The 21,411-nt window shown below is 37.9% G+C and overlaps 1 protein-coding gene across 1 annotated transcript in view; it reads left to right on the forward strand.

The window, feature by feature from the left end:
- The window catches only part of LOC122796497 (nucleotide-binding oligomerization domain-containing protein 1-like), a 636,277-nt gene extending 616,735 nt beyond the window's left edge, over positions 1–19,542 (forward strand). Inside the window, exon 11 of the mRNA XM_044065027.1 lies at positions 19,254–19,542. Within this exon, the coding sequence (XP_043920962.1) occupies positions 19,254–19,323 (70 nt within the window). The 3' untranslated portion in view covers positions 19,324–19,542. The remainder of the gene's footprint in view (positions 1–19,253) is intronic.
- Positions 19,543–21,411: the final 1,869 nt, after the last annotated feature.

Below are 21,411 nucleotides of genomic sequence, written 5' to 3' on the forward strand. Positions count from 1 at the left end.
ATATGTATTTGTCTATAGCGCTCTCTCTCTCTCTCTCTCTATATATATATATATATATATATATATATATATATATGTGTGTGTGTGTGTGACAACACATACACAAAAAAAACACTGAGAAGACACTAGCACTAGTCAAGGAAAGTAAAACAAAAATGGAAGTAATAGAATACTGAAACAGTTCAACTCACTATTAAAATAAAAAAGATATATGCACTGACATGTTAACTGATGAACAATATGTGGGTGCTGTTTGCATAGACATGATTATAACTGGTTCTATTAGTTTGGATTAAAGTATTTATACAGCACTTTTGTAATTGTGAGTTTGTCTAATAAAGTCCTTTACAGTTATCATATGAAAATACCTATCTGCACGTTTTAGATAGACCAAAACCAGGCATAATATGAACCTACAAGCACAAATGTACGCAAGCACAAAAAACATTTAAATTCATTTGTTAACCAAATAAAGCCACTAGACACAAGTATTCTTGCAGGGGTGACCTGGAGTATTGTCCAGTTAACTGACTGGCTCAGATTCACACAGTAAGCAAATGGAGATTGAGTGACTGAAATCCTTTAACACAGGATGAAGCCTAGCAGGAGCTGATAGCCCTATTCATCTGCACTAATCTGCAATTGTTTCTAAAAAAACAAAAAATGATTCATATGCACATATAAAATGTAACTGAATGTAAAGTCATTGCCTTAGTTGTTCAGGGAACTTTTCCACTGTTTGCTGAGAGAATTTTTAGATCATGGTTGGATGCCATTGTAATCTGGGCCTGTCTTAGGGAAGTGTGAGAACGTCTCTTTATTTTCTTACCAATATGTGATAGCAGATTTCACCAAACTGATTGTTAGTTTTAGGAACACATGCTAAATGTGAAGAGGATTATGTCAAATTCCTCAGTGGCTGGTACCATGTGGCAGTGCCCACCAGGAATGGCAATTAATTGGAGTATAGTACTGCCTCTACAAACTACTGTTAGTTGAATTCCAGTTGGTTCTTGACTTCAGATCACCATAGTAACTGAAGGAAAAACACAATTATGGGGTCTAGAGCAATAACTTGCAGCATATCTTGCAATACAACTGTGAACCTGTTTTAGTTTGCTTAGAATTGATAAATGAAGTTTTGTGAAAATGATTTCACCTAAGCTTTTGGCAGCAATTGACTGGTGAAGTGCATGCAGATTTAAGGCACATTTTGAAGAATTAATAGTGCTGGTCATGTGGTCATTGTTAATGAATAGAATACTAACACTCTACTCTGGGAAAACAGAGACATCTGGTCAACAACTACTGGTCAAGACAAACACAATGTGTGAATGTAATATAGAGTGCGTGTGCTGCATGGTGTATGACTATCAGGCTAGCCTGTCTAGTACATGGTCTGCTTGCACTATGCATCAGACATGCCTTTTATTACAAGACAAGCTAGAGGGCGTTGTAAGTGGCAGGTATCTGTGTGCTGTCCTCAGTTCTGTGATTAACCTTGCTATGCTCTACCTTGTCCTACCACTTTCTGCTGCCTTCACACTATCTCCATTTGACTATTTCTTCCTGCTCTTATTGTGTTCTCTCATTTTCTATCCAGTTCTGTTTCCTTAAGCAGCATGATTTTTCACATTACACTTTTTAACACAGTTCAAATAAACTGTCAGTCAAATATCCATTTCCAGACCCTACTTTATTAATATAGTTGCTTGGGAACTGAAATGAAGCCTCTGCCTATGGAGTAACTTCTCAGCCTCCTAATGTTTTCTCCACTCATCATTATCCCAGTTCCAGGTTCCATACTTCATTCCTTCAGGCAGATGATCTGCTTAATAGTTCATTTCCTCATACTACCAGTACATGGTATATATAGCACTGCTAAGAATGTCACCATACCTCCAAAGTCCCTGTACATTATTACCATCTCATTCATCCTTTGAATTAGCCATCAGTCAATCACATCTCTGTATGCATGCTTATGACTACCTACACTATAATAAATAAACATAAAACATAATAGTGCAATTAATAGTCCTTCTTAAGCACACTACAATAAATGAACATAAAATGGGTCTATATTAGAACACCGAGCTTTCAAAATTTCGAGTGTTCTAATATCGAACCCTATTAATCGAAAATTTAAAACAGTGAACATACAGAACAGCGAATTTTTTCCTAGGGGAAAAAATTTGCTGTTCCAAAACACATAACAACACAAGCACACCAAACAAACAGTAATCCACACACATACACCTAAACTCTTACACCTAACCCTACACTAAACTGCACATACACCACTAACTATCCACTTACCTTAACCCAAACCCTAACCCTAAGGTCCGTCACTATCGCACAGTGACCTCACCCATGCCCTAACCCTAACTCACCTACCCCTCCCTAACCCTCACATCCACATAATTGCACACTTACCTGACTCGTGCCCTAAACCTAACTCATCTACCCCACCCTAACCCACACATCCACACAATCACACACTTACCTGAACCTGACCCATAACTTTCCACCACAACGCTGAAAATACAGAAGCAACAGAAACGGACAACTGAATTTGTTCCCTAGGAAAAATTTTGGTTTTCTGTTTCTTCGATATTTTCAGCGAAAATGGGTTGATATTAGAACACTAGAAATTTTGAAAGTTCGGTGTTCTAATATAGACCCACATAAAACATATCATGTACACCTAAAAGCCTATCTAAGGGTCAACAAAGCAAGCAACATGAACACAGGAATTGCTAGCAGCTGCATGGCAGACATTTATTCCATGGTCTGTGCACTAGTAATTTTTTTCAAACATGGATAACTATATGTGAGCATTTCTTTTCTATCTCAATCAGCTTGGTCAGCATTTATACATTCCTCATAAGCTTTGGATTTGGGACCATGCTAGATTTCACTAACTTCCTCCACTTTCACCATGCCCCTCTCCTAATACCTCTAGTAAGTCCCACACCACAAGAACTGAGTCTGCCCCTGCTAGCCTAGTTCTAATTGTCCCAGGTTCCCCATATGCTGGGTTTGCCTTCTTACTTGCCTGTCTTTCTACCTACCTTTGTCTACCTACCTATGCCTGACTATCCCTCTTGTCTCCCTTCTAAGTATATATGCCACCCATCCCTTCATATCATTTTGTTTCTCTGCTTTTCCTCTGGTGCTTCCCCCTGCCTGGCTACCTGCGACAGTGCCACCCCTCTTTCCCTTGTCACCTTACTAGATCTTTTCCCTGTACTAAAGCTGCTCCTAAACATCTCTGCCTCATCTCTAGGCTGCCTGTGACACTTCTACTTTCTCCTCTCTCCTTTCCAGCCACTGATCCCACTGTTTTCTCTTGTTGTCTTTGAGTCTGCTGTGCCTTCTGCCCCCTCTCCTCTCTCAATTTCTATTCATGCCATATGGTCCTCCTTCTTGCTTCATCCTATCTTTTTTTCACCTCTTCTTGTTTCTTGTCTCCTGCTCTCTAGCTGTTCCCGATCCTTTCTTACTCCACTGGCCAGTCCACTCACATCTAACTCTGAGAACCTCAACTACAACTCACACATTCCCCTGCAGACCCCATATTCTTTTAATTCCCAAAGACTCCTAGCCCAAGCTCTTGACCTACACCCTAAACTCATTACCCATCTGTCATCCACCCCTGTCCATTAATCTGTAATGTAGCTTTTCTCTTGCCTCATACTGTTTCTTGCTGTCTTTCTTCCTCTTAACCTATTCCCATTTTTCCCTAATTATTACTACCTTTGCCATATTATGTTCTGTCTAGCTTGTATGTGATGAGATAGTTCTGTAGCTAGCTGCACCTTCATTTCTACCCTCTTCCCTTATATGACTGTTCTGTACATTCTTCATTTCTTCCCCCTCAGTCTGCCCTACCGCTTCCTCCCATGCTATCTTGAGATGTTTTGTGATAGTCCTTAATCTCCTGCACTCTGGAATGATTCCCTCTACTTTCCCGTAGTTTCCTACTCTTATCTGTGTTACTCTACAATAAGCTGCCACATTCTGTACTAATCTGTGGATGAAAAAACACTACTGCACTGATACCTGCTCCCTGTAGAGTACTTGAGAGCATGAAAATTGCTGCATTTATCCGCTTTTCTAACTACACATTCGGCATGGTATTGTCACCGGCCTAGGTTCAGTTCATTTCCTGGGCCTAGGTTCAGTTCACTTCCTGTCTAGTGCTGTACTTTTTGCTCCTTTGTACTGCTTCTGCTCCTCCCCCACTTATGTTGTTTCAGCTGCAATGGCTGCCTCCTCTTGAAAACTTGGTTAAATTAGGTGTCTCACATTTTAACAAGCTTCCACTATAGAATTGCCATTAGTTTTACATCCAAACTTTGGGTGGTATTTCTATTTTGCTAACTGGATATATGGGCTGGACTAAGGACCCCATTTCATCCACAATCCAGGCTAAATGATAGGCAGGGTCGCCGACCAACATTTGAAAATTTGTTTATACAAACAGTATCATTAACAAAATAATTTCTGTAATATATTACAGCAATATAGCTGCATGCTGTGCAGAAAACATAGTGTACTGTAAATTCCTGTAATATTATATTCAGTGGCACTAATATTAATTACTACATGAGCATTATCTAGTCTTAACTTGTCTTCCTGCATTCTGGCTTTTCAGTTATTTTTTTTGTTTGTTTTCTTTACAAAGACTGAAGCACTACCATGTATTCTGTCCAAGAGATTGCATTCAAATATTCCAAAAAATTACAGGAGTAAAAGTACAAAATTTTTCAGGGACTGTAGATCTTCAAAATGTATCACATTTGAATAAAAATGACTTTCCATGATACTTTACTATTCATGAAAATTAATTTTAAAGTCATATCATGCATGATTTATTTTGCTTGCTACTTATTCTGTATCTCCTTTTCCATTGTGATCTATGGAAATCTCTGACTAAAGATAATAATGTTACAGGCTTGGTGTAAGTCATCCCATCATCAACCCCCCTGAAAGGCTTAACACCATAGTTTACCTGCAACCCAATGGAAGTCTTGGGATTGCTGTACAAACAGTGGATATACAGTATGAAAAACATTTGTAAAACTTAAGATAATCTGTGTCTAAAGGTGTTTTATAAAGTATTGATGCACATTCTACAACTCTGCCCCCAGGCACATTGCCAACTCAGACATTATGCAATCTTAGTCCCTTTCCTGCCAGCCCTGTAGATGCATTTATTAGTTTTCAGTTTAGATTAGATAAACCTACACTACTTGTATTCTAAAGAAACCAAGTACTGTATTTATAGCAAAGGTGGTGTAACCTCGGAGTGAGAAAATTAAGAAGCTGGGGTATGGGGTGCAGCATCTCTTAAAAGAGCGTGGGAGCTGGATCATTCTGCACAAGCAGATCTTAATTTATTTGTGAATGAATTATGTGTATCAGTAAGTAGTTTTTTCAGATCCTAAATCATATAGCTTTGGTTATCAAATGAGCAGTAATTGTTTAAAGACACTTTATTAGAGAAGATATAAATGTTCTTATGTATTTAAATATTACATTTCACAAATTCTGTGAAATTTAAATTTCATGTATATGATTGTTTTTTTCAGTTACTAATCTCAGATCCTGAAGGGCTTAAAATTATGGACTTCTGACATTCAATACATTTCTTTTTGGTTAAAAGTCATAAGACCTATTTTTACTTATTTGTACAAACGCTACTTCTAACTCTGTTTTATTTAATATATGAGTTATGACACACTAATTACCCTTTTCCTTGTTTCAAATATTTAACCTGATTAGCCTAATATTTATCTGACCTATTTCTGTTTTAAGTGGGTAATGTAGCAGATATAGCTTCTTAGTTCAATTCATGTATACATCCTTTAAAAAATGTTTAAGGCACATTCCCCTGTATTTACAAATGTCTCAGGTCATGTCTGAAAAGGGTTCTTGCACAATTAACTATGTTGTTAAGAAACAAATGAATGAATAATGGGTGGTGTTCATAGTTATACCATGCACAAGTGTGCAATGGTATATTTGTGAACAGTGGCACTTTGCTAATCTGCTAATGCAAGAAGTATAAACATCAAATGCACTGCTTTTGCTTATGCAAAGCCTAAGAAGAACCACCTAAGCAATGTGTGCAGAGATGGATGTGAGTAAATTAGGCTAACAAGAGTACAGGAAATACAGTTCTATAAGTTAAACTTACCATAACATTAAATGTTCAAAATATCACTGCTGCAGTATTCTTAGCTATATGGGTTATATCCTGCCAAGGATCTAACAGTCAGCCAGCTTCCAAAGCTTTAGGGCACCTTCCACACACCCAAACTGTCAGGCAGCTCGAGCTGAGCTGACTAAAAGACAGGTTTGGGTGAGAAGCCCTTCAGAGCTTTCCTGCCAGCAGAGAGAGGGAGGCTGAGCCCTAAAAGGAGAATGCTAGGAAAAATAAAAAAAATGTTCACACCCTGGGGAAAAAAAAAAAAAAAAACAAGGTGGATGGAGGGAGGGAAAAGCTTCTGCAGCAATAATCATTCAAACATCTACTGTTATGCTAAGTTTACTAACACAACTGCACTATGTTCTTCTTAATGATCACTGCTACAGTCGCCTTAGCTATATGGATAGACTACTATACCTTACTACATTTGTGTGGTGAAATAATAAGAGTCCAGGAGGCCCTGGAGAATGGCCCTAGCAAAGCTTGGTCTCTACCTATACAAGGAATCAAGCTTATAGTGTTTTGTAAAAATATGTACAGAGGGTCAAGTAGCAGCTTGTAGAAAGCCTCTAGAGTCCTACCCTTTCCAAAAAAAAAAAAAAAAACACAGATGAAGCCAATACCCTGGTAGAGTGGGCCTTGACCCTGTCTGGAATAGTTTTGGACTCAGACATCCATTTGGAAAGAGTCTGTTTTGACACAGGTTGTCCCTTCTTACATTCATAACAAATGAACAACTGATCTGAATATCTGAAAGATTTAGTTCTGACAAGATAGTACCTCAGTTGTCTGTGGACATCCAAGGTACGGAGTATTCTTTTTCCCCTCATTTTTTTAGGTTCAGGAAAGATGGATAGTTTGGATTAAAGTAAACCCAGATACCAATTTAGTCATAAGAAAGAAAGAAAAATAGATCTAAAATAGTCCCTGCCCTATGGAAAATCAGACGAAGCTCACTCACCATAACAGCTTGCAACTCAGATATCCTTCTTGCAGAGATGAGAGCAATCAGTATAATTGTTTTCCATGTTAAGAACCTCAAGTCAGCCAGATTATCTGGTTCAAATGTAGCACGTTCTACCTTCTCTAAAGCAAAACTAAGATCCCAAGGAGAGACCACTTGTTTTCTTTAGGCCTCATGCAAAACACCTTTCAAGAACATTCTGACATGACTCCACTAAAAGAGGGGGAACCATGGGTAGACATGCTTAAATGGCAAATAAATGAACTTTGATAAAGGGGAAGAAAGAAGTAATTGGGAACATATTATCTGAGTGTAATGTGTTATCAGACTTTAAAGATGCTCTGCAGACAACTCTATCAGAGATACTGGGTGAGCAAATTGGTGTTAACTAGGGAAATTATTTTTCTGAGCTGTGACAGAATCAGAATTGCCTAGCCACAGTAAGGCCTTGCTGAGTCTAATTATAGTGACTACAAAAAAAGCAATTACTAGAAAATAGAAATCAAAGTCTAAACCAACTGTACTAGAAGTAGTGAATATAGTAACAGAGATAAAACAACTGGATATGGGATCTTTAGAAAAAGGTAGAAGCAAATTACATAGGAAAAATAGGAATTGTGGGAACAATACATACAGGGGAGAAATGAGGTTTAAAAAAAGGCAGGATTTGAATGACTTATGTAATGTTTGACTGACAATGATTGGGTAGATTATAAGCAATGTATAATGTTTGCAACGAAAATTATGTCAATATGGTTTGTGATGCAAACTGCTTGCAACTAAGGTTATGTCAATATGATTTGTTTTCCTTTATATAAATGTATGATTGCCTGTGTCATCAGTGATAATTTAATAAGGATGCTTCTTGTAAAAAAATTAAAAAAAAAAAGACCATAGGACAGTAACTCACACAAATATTGCAGAACCAGAGAACAACTACCCCTTAATGGGTGCTGGTTATTTTGTTGCCACCAACTAGAAAACCTTTTCCATTTGCTGATATATGTTTTTTCTAGTAGAAGGCTTTCTTTTCTCCATTAGTCTCCACTGCACATCCTCAATTAGAGGTGCCTAAAAGAAATTAAGACCTTATCTTCCAGGCAGACAGTTGAAGGTGATCGATGCCAGTGTGTATTGAGCACTCCTGTTCTTGTGTGAGTAGCTCCAGTCTGTGGTAATTACACCAAATCAAAAGAAAAGAGAACCATGGTTGTCTCGGCAGACAGGAGTCACCACAGTGAACTTGTAGTATTGCTTGTGAATTTTCAGAAGTACCCTGGATATTAGTGGAAAGGGTGGAAAACCATACAGTAATCTTGTCAAAGGAAAATAAATGAATGATTTTCAGAACTCATTTGTCTCCCAGGCCTGCTTGCATTGAGCCCTGAAACAGAAACTTGCCAGTTGATTTTTCAGAAAGGCAAAGGGTTCTACTTCAGGAACATCCATCAAATCTTGGAAGACTCCCTGATCTAGTTTTCATTCATGAAGGTTTGCTATGGTCCTGCTCAGCTTGTCTGAGATGCAGCTTTATTCTGACAGAATGTAGGAAGCCTGTAGAATGTAAAAAGCACTTTAAAACACCATGCCAGCCCCACAAAAAAAAAATTAACACACATTCTCCACAGAAAAAAATGATTTCAGTTACTTTACACCCCTCTTATACTGACAGACAAAAAAAACACAAGCACTCCATTTAAAAATACGCTATAGTCTTGAGGCAGTCTGTTAAAACATAACACTCCTAGCTTTAATATAACTTTCCTGAAGAGGAAAGTAAAAAAAAAAAAAAAAAACACCAACAAAATTAAGAAAATTGAAGAGCATTTCCCCAAAGGGAACTTATCTGCCCAGCAAAGGAAATCACAAGCTGACTGTTGATCCTTGCAACCTTCGGCTGCAAATGTGTCTTTTAGTTAGTCTAGCTCACACTGTCTGACAGTTTAGGTGCATGAAAGATACCCTGAAACTGGGCAGCTGTTATAACCTTGGCAGAATATAACACATATAGCTACGGATACTGCAGCAGTGATCGATATGATGAGCAGATACTTGGATATGTATATATTGCAGATATGTGTAACTCCAATGTATCTTCAAAAGTTTTCAATGTACCTTCATCACCTCCTGAATTTAACCAGTAAGCACTGTTTTGCATTGATACAGAAAGATTTGACTGTGAGAAGGTTGCTCAGCATCACTCGTAAGAGGAAAAACACAATTTGTCAGTAACTTATTCTGTAGTTTATTTCATGTGTAAGTGTGGAAAGTGCGTGGATAGAAAATCTAGAAAAAAGTGAGAGTGTAGGCAAGGGATAACAAAAGGGGGTCATGCCAAAGGAGGTGGGAGAGGAGGGTACTTTATTTTTGGTGGCAAGCAGATCCCTTTTTTTGAAATATAAAAGGGAAGAAGGGAAAGGCTAAAAAGAAGCAAAGGAATATGACAAAACACATAAAAAGACAGACAAGGGGTCAAAGATCACACAATAGGTGGGGTTCACAAAGGCAAGGGAAGGCAGACAGACAGAGAATGAACATATGGTGATGGAGGAGGAATTGTGGAAATGCACAAGGGGTGGGTATGGAAAATAGGTTGGATGTTCAGATGAGGATGGAATGGGAGCACAGGACCTCCACAACTATCATACAGCCCGAAAACACTCCATCAGAGCCCTGCCTAGGGGTGCTTGGTTGGGCAGACCCTAATGCTGAAGTGGTAGCCTCCAGGGGTTTAATGGTTGGAGTCTGCTGGTCCAACATATCTTGCACCTGCTTAAGGAAATGTTCATATAGGACCCCATCACCTCTCCATAGCCACCTCCATGGCAGCTTCTACTGCAGTCTGCACCCATGGCTGCTCCAGGTGGTAGTAACTGCTACTCCCTGAGTTGCCTGGAGGGGAGGAGACACCATGTCTCCATGACAAACCAGACGCAGGCTGTATTAGTGGGGAGGGGCGCTGCAGCTGAAATGCTCCAGGGTCTTTAGGAACTGCAGAAGTAGATAAAATGGGAAGAAAGGCAACTGGTAACCAAATGCAGTTGTTTAATTATTTCATTAAGTAACAACTTTTTCTAAGAAAAGAAAAAACATGTACAGGGTGATTAGACCACTATTGCCAGCCTGCTGTGATAGAGGCAGCAGTTCATCTCAATATCTTCCTGAGTTGCTAAACAAAATGGAAAGAAGAAAAAGGGTATTATCAACAAAGTACTGACTTTTCTCTTTTTTTTCAAAGACAATGAAGATTATGCTTGTGACAGATACAGTTCTGCCAGAAGACTTATTGGTATCTGCACTTTAAAATGTATAAACTGTCACAATATACCTACAGCCTACAACTACCTGCAAATACACCATTGACCACAGTATGGAATACCTTCTAATTAAAATTGCCTTCTCTATCTGTGTTGGTGTGACCACCTTTTCAAATTAATATTCTGCATTGGGTTATCAGTGTCTGGACAAGTTGCATATAATGCTGTCATAGAAGTTAAACAGGAACCTGCCACATGCATTTACAGTCAAAGCTCTGCAGGGCTCAGTAAATTGATTATCATTTTATACACCCTTTGTTCACTGGGTTTGTCCCACTAGACCGCTGGCCTCTTTTTGGGGGAGATTTGAGGTGTTATTTAGATTAACTAGAGGATATTTGACCATGGCACCAGGGAACTTCCTCTAGAGTGGCCACGGTGGTGCAGCGGTTAGCATTGCCGCCTCACAGCAAGAGGTTCACTGGTTTGATCCTCGGCTGGGGTGCCTTCTGTGTGGAGTCTGCATGTCCTCCCTGTGGTCATGTGGGTTTCCTCCGGGTGCTCTGGTTTCATCCCAAAGACATGCTGTAGGTGGATTGGACACTCTAAATTGGCCCTAGATGTGAGTGTGTGCCTTCTGTTGAAGGTTGGGCACTGGGCTGGCAACCTGACACCGTAAAACTCCACTGCCAATCATGAGCGAACAGGTGATCCACTGTGGTGACCCCTAACCGGAAGAAGACCAGAGAACTTTCTCTGCTCTTTTTTCAACTAGTTCCATGTTTGCATGTTGTCTTTTACATCCACCTAAGCTAAGAGATGGGGCCTTGGTTTAACATCTCCCCCAAAAGATGGTACACTCATGAATGCAGCAACCACCTTATGTTGCACTGCACTGTCAGTAATGGAAAAAATAATCCATCTACCTGATGTGTGAAAAGAACCCACAGCCTTCTGCACCAAAGGCAAGTGCGCTATCTGTTAAGCTCCTGAAACTTATAACTGAGTTAATGAGACTTATAACTTATTTACAGAGGAAAATGCAATATATATAACCCCACCTTAAAGCTGTATACTTCTACTTTACTGTGTGCCGATTGTAACTACTGTCCACAGTGGAAATTCTGCTTAACACTTTAAAGGCTCAACGTGCAATGTTGGAGGTACAGCAGCACTGTGGATCCATAACCAAAATATGTTTATGAAATAGTGTTACTGAAAGACAAGTGAGCAAAGACCAGTGAGTCTAGACACCATTGACACTGCTCCTCAACTTCCACCATCCACTGGGCAAACCGGTTAGTCTGCTGGTGCTAGAGGCTGTCATACCTATGGCAACACTCCTCACTAGTATGAGGTATTCCAGTCATTAATGACAGCTCATCTGATAGGTCTGTCCAGACATCAGTATTCTTAAATGGTCTACCTGTTGCAGCTTTCAGCCTTTTGCTATAATATAGGTAGAGGATGATTTTCACATTCGCACCACACCAGCTTAAGGCCCTCACCTGATTTTTCACAAAAACCATTATTCCCTGCAGGAGTCAAAAAACAAAGTTGTGGCTCTCCTGTGAAAGTAAGACTCCTACAGTGTAAACCACACCTAATGTAATTTGAATATAATCAGCTCATGGTAGATGAATGCTTGTGCTTTGCCATGCATAGCACAGCAAACGACATTGTTATTTTACATCTGTGCATGTGCAAGAACTTGTCTATGCTCATTCACAATCATGAAAATATGTTTATAACAATGGCATCATTTGCACATATGTGCACTAATGCAGCTCATAGAGCATTGCTCCTAAAAACTTCATTTGCATTAAGAATTTTGTTGGATCACCAAACTACTTTGAAACATTTGTACAGCACTGGTTACCATATTTCTGCAAAATCATCAGAAAGAAAGTTTTATATATATATATATATATATATATATATATATATATATATATATATATATATATATGTGTGTGTGTGTGTGTGTGTGTGTGTGTGTGTGAAAACTGAAGTTAAAGGTGTGAAAGGGAATCATAGATCATTTTAATATAGTAATAATAGAGCAGGGAGCACTTCCACAGTACTGGTAAAAGAAAATTTCATTACTACAACTAACAACTCATGATTAGTTAACAGTTTCATCCAAAGCATCTTGTATGCTCTTCATTTTGTACAATATGCTGTAGTCATCATTTTTAGATTTGTCAGTGCTGCTGGCACCTGGGAGCAGTAATGCACACGGACATTTTGCACAGACATGATTGAATGTAATGAAGCAGAGCAACTAGCATGTTGAAGGCCTCACAATCACCAACCCACCCAGAAACCATACAATGCAGTATTAAAATCATTCATATTATGCAGTTCCTCAAACCTTCCTCTGTACAGCTCAGTGGTTCGTGTACAGAAACACACACATATATGTAAAAACACTGACACACACACACACACACACACACAGACAGAGACACACACACACACAGACTTATACGCACACACACACACACACACACACACACACACACACACACAGACACAGACACACACACACACACACACAAACACTCATAAACGTACATTTTCACACACTACAGGCACACACATAAACAGTGACATATATGCAGATGTACTGTTGAGTAATAAACAGATTCAAACAAGAATGTTAGACATAAACCATGTTGGACTGAGTACGACTCCTGTTTCACCTAGTGCAAGGCACTATTACAGTCTGTTACTCACAGGGACATGTTGCAGCTCCAGGAGGTAAGACAAAGGAGAGATAACTTCACTTCTGAGGACAGCCATATCTTAATGGATGCATTTAAGACATATGGAAAATGTCTACTAGGAAAAGGTGATCCTAGACAGTGACCTAAAGTGTGGAATGTGTTACCCATTGCCTGTAATTCCTCTGCTTTGGGCACCAAGCACTGTTCCATGCACCGGACTGTAGTACCACAGAAATAAGCATCTCTAAGTATGAAACAATGAGACACAACCAAAGCAAATGTCTTCTCTGATTGCAATGTGACTAGAAATGGCTGTAGTGCATTTTTATAAACTATGTGTACGTGCAAAACAAGCGCTTACCTAGCAAAATACAATTCTGAATTACAAAAGGCAGGAAAGCTGTCCCATCAGCATACTATCAGCATAGCACTTACATACATTTCCTCTTTTAAATGTCATTATACACTCATTTTACATACAACAATCTCAATAACTTTTCAAGGGTTGCACATATGCACGATGTATGTCTATGAACTGCACTTTGCACAAGTCTGCAACTTGCAGAAGTGCATTCTATAAATACACGTAGCTTACTATGAATACCATCCAATGTTTCACAGGCAGAGTGCACAGAAATTCTTCAGTTTGCACATGGTCATAACTTAACCATGCAAATACTGTTTTGCCCATCAGAATTCCAAAGCTACAAAGCAGGAAATTTGGAGTAGTAAAACCAAGTATATATTACCTCTGTGACTCCTGATAAAGGTGGAGTAGTAAATATTTTTTATTCTGACTTACACTTGTATGTCTGGGTAGCAACTATGTTCTGAGTCGCTGTAGGTATTATTGCATACTCCATTCAAGGTGTGAATATAAAAAGTCAAAGAGGAAGACATGTAAGACAAAATGTCAAGGATAGTCTGTTCTGTCTTAGCTGGTTATCATGGTTTCTTCACAGAACTTGAAGCTAACACATACCGTTCTTATAACCTGGCTGTGTAGTCTTGGGATAATAAATTATCTGGTGTCATGAAAACATGGCAACTTCAGTAATGCTGCTTTGAGTGAATGAGTTGCTTTCTATGATTTTTTTGAAAATTTGCTATATATTTTTTTCTTTACCTCGAGTCATTTTTTTTGTACTTTTAGTGTTATGCAGACTTTGTTACAGCACAAATTAAATGTGTTCTTTACTATTCAGTGTCATGCCGTTGATTGCAGATCCTTGAGTACAAGTATTAGAGTCTGGCACTGATAGGAATTTTATGTTACAATCCAAGCATGAGTCTTCTTAAATACACTTACAAGCAAAGGTCCATCCAATTGAATTTCATCAAAAGTTTGTATTAAGCCTGTCCAGAAGGATTAATTCAATTAATTTGCCTTTTCAGGAAAGAAAGCAAAAATGTCCATTTACACATTTAAAATGTCATCACTCCTTAGCTCTGTCTATACCCTGCTGGTCATGATGAAAGAATGTTAAAGACAGTATCTGATTACATTTTATGTTAGAACATGAATCACTGTGTAGAGAAAAAAAAAAACAGTAGCACTAATGTTTTAAAGGAACTTATTTTCTGATGTAAATTTGTTGCTTGTAGAACTGTTTAATAACATTACGGGACATTACAATATACCTCGCAATCTGCAGATATTAAAAATCTGGGCAAAGGTTCATGAAAAATAGATACATGATCTGGGCAAAATTCTGGGTAACTACTTGGCATGAAATGTACATGCATAACAGTTTAACTCCTCCCAGTCCAAGAGGATTGTGGAATGACATCATTTAAAACCTCAAATTTAAAAAGTTAAAAAAAAAAAAAAAAAAAAAAAAAAAACAGAAGTGAGAAAATTATCCAAATATCACCATAATTATGTAATTTAACAAATGTGCACTGGGCAGCAAAAAGATTGTTTTCTTCATTAGCATCAAACCATCAAACTTAAACCCTAATGAAAAAAAATCTTTCTGTTACTGTACAGTACACATTCAATGTGTGTCTTTCATACTTTGTGTTTCAGTTAGTATCTTTAATTATCTAGATTTTGTAGTCTGTACATTCAACAGTATATAGTAATAAAAATAAATAAAATAAAAATCACTGCAATATGCACATCTAGTGTACATCTTTCATGCTTTATGATTCAATATCTTTTATGATTTATTTCTTTATTCTACACATTATTTTTATTTTCTTCAGTCAAATACAGTACCAAAGCTAAACAAAGTCAAAAAGCAATAAAGCATAGAATGCGCACACTGAATGTTCACCATGCAATGTCCAGTGAGCACCTCCACTCAATACAGCCCACCATCCCAAAACTATTAAGATATCAACACAACAATGCTAAGCTGTTGTCCCTAGTCTGGTTGTTCTCTTGCTGTAGAGACCATTTGTTTGTGTATATAGTAATTTACTAATTTTATTGAATCCTGGGATGACTGCTACTTCCTAAATCTCCTTTCGTTAGTTCTTCTTTGGCTTCCCAGTTCCACTGAAGTCAGAAGTCCAAGGTCCCCTCCTGCCTTCTCACTGAGTTATCCACACAAAGCAGGAAGTAAATGGACTGATGAAGCCATATCTGGAACATTCTCTTTCACATACTGCTTTTGTTTATTAACTCATGTTCGTTACTGCAAAGCCTCACCATGATCTGTGTCAGTTTAGGCTAGTGTAAGAGTGACAAAGGAAAATAAAGCATGATTTAAAGGGGACATGCAAGAATTTTGTGGTATCTTGTTATTTTGAATGAAAATCCAGCGTTTTCTAATAAATACAGTACAGTTGTGAGATATGCTTTACAAAGATTATAAGCAACACTTACAAGAAAGCAAAGGATATTTAGGTATTAATGGATAAAACAAGAATTTGAATAAAGTTTAGAACCACAATAATCTATTCTGCATATGCTTCACTGGGCGTAATATAACCCATTAATGATTAGTGTTGCTGTCTTACAGTGGTTAGTCCCTCAGTTTGTCTCCGTAATGGAGTAACTTCTGCATGCCCTTATTGCATGTTTGTCGATTTTCAGAGGTGTCAATGTCCTCTCACACCCAAAAATATGTTTAACTTGATATGCTGAAAAATTGCACCTAACTGTGTACATGCATGGACACTCATTTATCCTGCATTACACTGCCATCCTGTGCAGGATTTCTTTTGTTTTCATTTGTTAACTGGGGCAGAATCCTGATCCATCTGGTCCATTTTCCGGTTTAGCGCAGGAAGTAAAAAAGTATAACTAACTTAACTGAATACAGAAAACAATGCAATGAGTAGAAATATCAATAACTGCAAAGGCAGTTACAAATAGAATTGGCAAATATACAGTTTGTACATTATCTACATTTAAAGTGAAATGAGAGGGAAAAGAAAATGGGCAAGACAGAGTGAGAATAAGGAGGATGAAGGATATGGAAATTAGTACTTAGTGAATAAGCTGGTTGAAAATTATTTTTGCGAGTAGTTTGTTTTGGAATTCAGATTATGCCTTGACTTATGAAGCATTTACATGTAGCTTGTATGGGTAGGAATATTCAAGTAATGAAGACTAAATTAATAAATGAAAATGATCCAAACAGATAAACTGCAAGGTAGCCAAATAGACCACACAGGAAAACCTCATAAAATATAAAGTAAAATAAACCAGTAGTCTGACCGTCTTGAGATAATGTTTATTAAAACAAAAACAAAGCTTTCACTATCTCACAACTCTTCTTTAGCGTCAGTAAAATAATAATATAGTATATATAATAACATATATAAAAGAGTATAGAAAATATTAAAATATTAAATTAAGGTTATGTGACATAGGTTTGTTTATTAGGTTCATAGGTTGGTACTAGGCTATCAGCCCTAGGGCCTATACAAGCCTAGCCATAACAATATCCTGGCTATTTCTTCCCACACTATTTACTTCCCTGGACCCCTGTCTAGCAGGGTGACTGACATGATCCCCAGGGTGAATTTCCTTTCTCCCACCCAATCGTCAAGGTTCCTTTTGAAGAGGGCCAAAGAGGCGCTTTGCTTGACATGTATGGGCAGTCTATTCCAGAGTCTGGGGAGTTTCTGGGTCAGGAACCTATCCCTCCAGCATGTTTTGTTTATTGTGATGACAAGGTTTAGATCCCTGGAGCATGCGGCTCTGAGGGATTGGGATTTCTTTAAGTGTAGCATGTCCAATAGCTCTGGGTTTGACATGGTCTTGTATGTTAAGCAGAGATCGCCTCTGAGTAGATGATATGCGACAGAGTATAGCTGGAGTTTTTTAAGGCAGTCAGCATAGAGCATCTGCTTTAGGCCTGTGATTCTTTTAGTGAGGTATTTCTGTGGCCTTTCCAGTTGTTGCAGATGTCTTGAGAGGTACATACCAAACGGGGCATTGTATTCTATAATGGGTCTAATGAGGGATGAGTACAGTGGGACAATGAACTCCTTTTTTCTGGATGAAAAGCCCTTAGTGATGAGTTGCGCCACATAGAAGGATTTCCTGACTGTTGTGGTGATGTGGTTATTGAAGGTGAGACCACTGTCCACCTGTGTCCCTAAGTTTCTTATCACACTTTCAGTGTTTAGTGTACTGCCACCTATGTGGTAATTCATGGGTACATGTTTTTCCCCAAAGGGGATAACTATACATTTCTTGGCATTGAGCTTGAGCCCATGGCTCTGGCACCAAGCATCTGTTTCTGTAAGGCCCTTTTGTAGAATATCCACATCATTTGGGGATTCAATAATGGCTCCCAGTTTGCAGTCATCTGCGAACTTTGTTAGCCAGAGTCCCTTAGTGTTGGACTGCACTTCAGTGAAGCAGATGCCAAACAAGAGCGGTCCCAGGACTGAACCCTGAGGTACTCCACTTGTCACTTGACAGTTTATCTTTCAGTAGAGTTTTTCCTAATAGAAGAGGTGGTGACATGGTTAACAAAACTGAAATAAAAAGCATAAGTGGATTCATTACTTCAGGGCAGACTATTCACCAGGTATTAACCATATGAATAGTGTGAAACCTCTATTGAAATATAAACAAACCTATGTCACATAGCCTTCATTTAATATTTTATATGTTTTTACATATGTTATTATATATTATTGTTATTGATAAATTAGTCTGGTTTTTGGTCATGTGATTTAATGATGTGATTTGATAAGCTGGCTGTTAATTACTTTTACTATTTAAACTGAGTGTAGTTTTATCATACTGACACTGAAGAAGAGTTGTGAGAACTTGAAAGCTTTGTTGTTGTTTTAATAAATGTTATCTTGAGATGGTCGGACTAATGGTTTATTTTACTTTCTATAAATGAAAATGATATCACGTTTCCCCTTTACTTTATCTTCTACTGATTTAACATTTTAAATGAATTATAGAGTTTCTCCACAACCTGATTTAGTGTAGTGAAATGATTATAATTTATGCTTATAACTCTTAGGAAAATCGCAGTGTTTGTTTAATAAATGAAAGCTATAGATATTCAGATCTCTACTCACTGCAATCCCTTATTTTAAATCTCTGCTGCTACACCTAATTCTTCATTGGCTGCCTACTAGTAATTTGCTTTCTAAGCCACTCCACATTATCAAAGTTTTATCTTTGAAGTCAAAAAATAAGATAAAGAAATGCATAATGCAAACAAAAGCCAAAAGCTAATTCATTTGAAAGCACTGGTACCTTTTGGTTTAGACTTTGACAAGCCCAGTTTCTGCATAAATGTAAACCTAGTATAATAAAATGATTCCAGTTTACGCACTGACTTACACACATGCACAAATGCTCATATATAAACACACAAACATGCACATGTGCAGATGTGTATACACACACACACACACACACACACACACACACACACACACACACACACACATTATAACAGCAGAAAAGTTATCGAAAGTTAAGTAGTGTGCCTCCTGATGTGCTTCTCTATTCTTCAGTTTCCCATGTAATACACAAATCACTAAAGGTAGCTTTGTGGTTCATCCTAAGAAGAAGATATTTACAGCTTAGGATGGGAGTTTGAAAAAATGAGAAACCTTACAATTGACTTTTCAATAATACATTTTTTTTCCTCTTGCAGCTTAAGAGACAACAAAATTTCCACTGAAGAAGCACAAGTTTTCAAGGATGTTAAAAGGATTTTATTTTAAGGAAAATTTCTTGAACCATACTCCTGACAGCGGTGCTCCAAAATGCTTATCCATATTTCTGTGTCCTTGTGTCTTACAGATATTCTTCTTACAGCTTTCCACAGACTCAGCTTTTGCAGCTTACACAGATTCAGGATTTCACTGTGTGCCTTCTTATCCTAAAATAACTTCACATCACTCCCACATGTAATGTTTGACTGAAAATGATTGGGTACATTATAAGTGATGTATGATGTCTGCAACTGGGAGTGTGTCAGTACAGTTTGTGATGTAAAATGCTTGTAACTAGGATTGTGTCAGTGTGGTTTGTTTTCATTTAGAAAAACATATGATTGCTTATGTCTTAAGTGATGCTTTAATAAAGATGTTTCTTGTTTAAAAAAAAGGGACAGGAATTGAATAATTTATGTAATGTTGCTTAGGTTCTATGATATGTATAGCAATGTATGTGAAGTTTTAATGTTAGTTTATGTGTTAATACAGTTTAATTACTTTTGTATAAATGTTATGTTTGCCTGTGTCACACGTGATAATTCAATAAAGGTGTGTTTACAAAAAAAAAATCACTCCCACAAGCTGGAATGCGTCTCAGTTTTTCCTGGATTCAGACAGAATTCCTTTATTTTAAAAACAATGCGTGATGAGTAACAACCAGATTATATTTCTCCTGTATTTCAATCCCAATCTGATCACTCCCCACAGTTTCCTAGAGTTAATACTAATGCTCCCCTTTCATACTTATATATAAAGTACTGTTGCGTAAGTTGAACTTACAAAACAGTAGATGTTCGAATGATCACTACTGCAGTAACTTTAGCTATATGGGTTATAGCATGCCAAGGTTATAACAGCTGTTAAGTTTTCAAAGCTGCAGAGCACCATCCTTGCACCCAAACTGTCTAGTGGCTCGAGCTGAGCTAATAGACAAGTTTGAACAAAAAAATAAATGTCCACACCCTAGCATAAAAAACAGGCCGAAAAACAAGGGGATGGAGGGAGGAAGTGGCTACTGCAGCAGTGATCATTTGAACATCTACCATTATGGTAAGTTCAACTTAGACAATTGTAATTTCTTCATCATATAGATCACTGCTGCCATAACCTTAGCTATATAGATAAATTACCACAGCTAACTATATTTGGGAAGTGGAAGGAGAAGGGTCCAGGACCCCCTGGAAAATGGTCCTAACAAAGCATGATCTAGACCTAGATAAGGAATCCAACTTATAGTGCTTTGTAAAAGTATGTACAGAGGACCAAGTAGCAGCTTCTAGAATACTTCTAGAATCCAACCCTTTCCAAAAAGCCATAGAAGAAGCCAAGGACTTTGTAGTGTGGGCCTTGACTCTCTGGATTAGATTTGCCATGGTAAGTATAACAAATGGTAATTGCCTTAGACAACCATTTGGGAATAGTCTGTTTTGACACTGGTTGTCCCTTCTTCTTACCATCACAAAAAATTAAAAATTGATGATCTGAAAGATTTTGTTATGTCAATATACTACCCGAGCTGTGCATAGACATCCAAGGAATGGGGTATCCTTTTTTCCTCATTTTTATAATCAGGAAAGTAAATGGGTAGATACCACTTTAGGCATAAAAGAAGGATTAGTTCTCAAAGAAACCCAGCCCTTATGGAAAATGAGTTAGGGTTGACTCACCATAACAGCTTGCAACTCAGATACCCTTCTTGCAGAGGCCAGAGCCATCAATAAAACTGCTTCCCATGTTAAGAACGTCAAGTCATCCAGATTAGTTTATTTGGTGGGAGCAAAATTAAGATCCCATGGAGGTACCACCAGTTTTCTCGGAGGCGTCTTACCAAAACCCTTTTCAAGAACATTTTGACATGTGACTACCTTGAAAGAGGAGGATTCTTAGGCAGATATGCTCAAATGGCCAATAAATAAACCTTGATAGAGGAATAAGAAAGTGATAGGATAGTAACTCACTCAAATATTGTAAATCCAGAGAACAACTACCCTGAATGAGTGCTAGTTATGTTGTTGGCACAAACTAGAAAACCTATTCCATTTGCTAATATGTGATTTTCTAGTAGCAGGCTTTCTTACCTCCTTTAGTACCTGC

The sequence above is a fragment of the Protopterus annectens genome, chromosome 3.part0 (genome assembly GCF_019279795.1).
Source record: "Protopterus annectens isolate FY-2018-M chromosome 3.part0, PAN1.0, whole genome shotgun sequence".
NCBI lineage: Eukaryota > Metazoa > Chordata > Ceratodontiformes > Protopteridae > Protopterus > Protopterus annectens.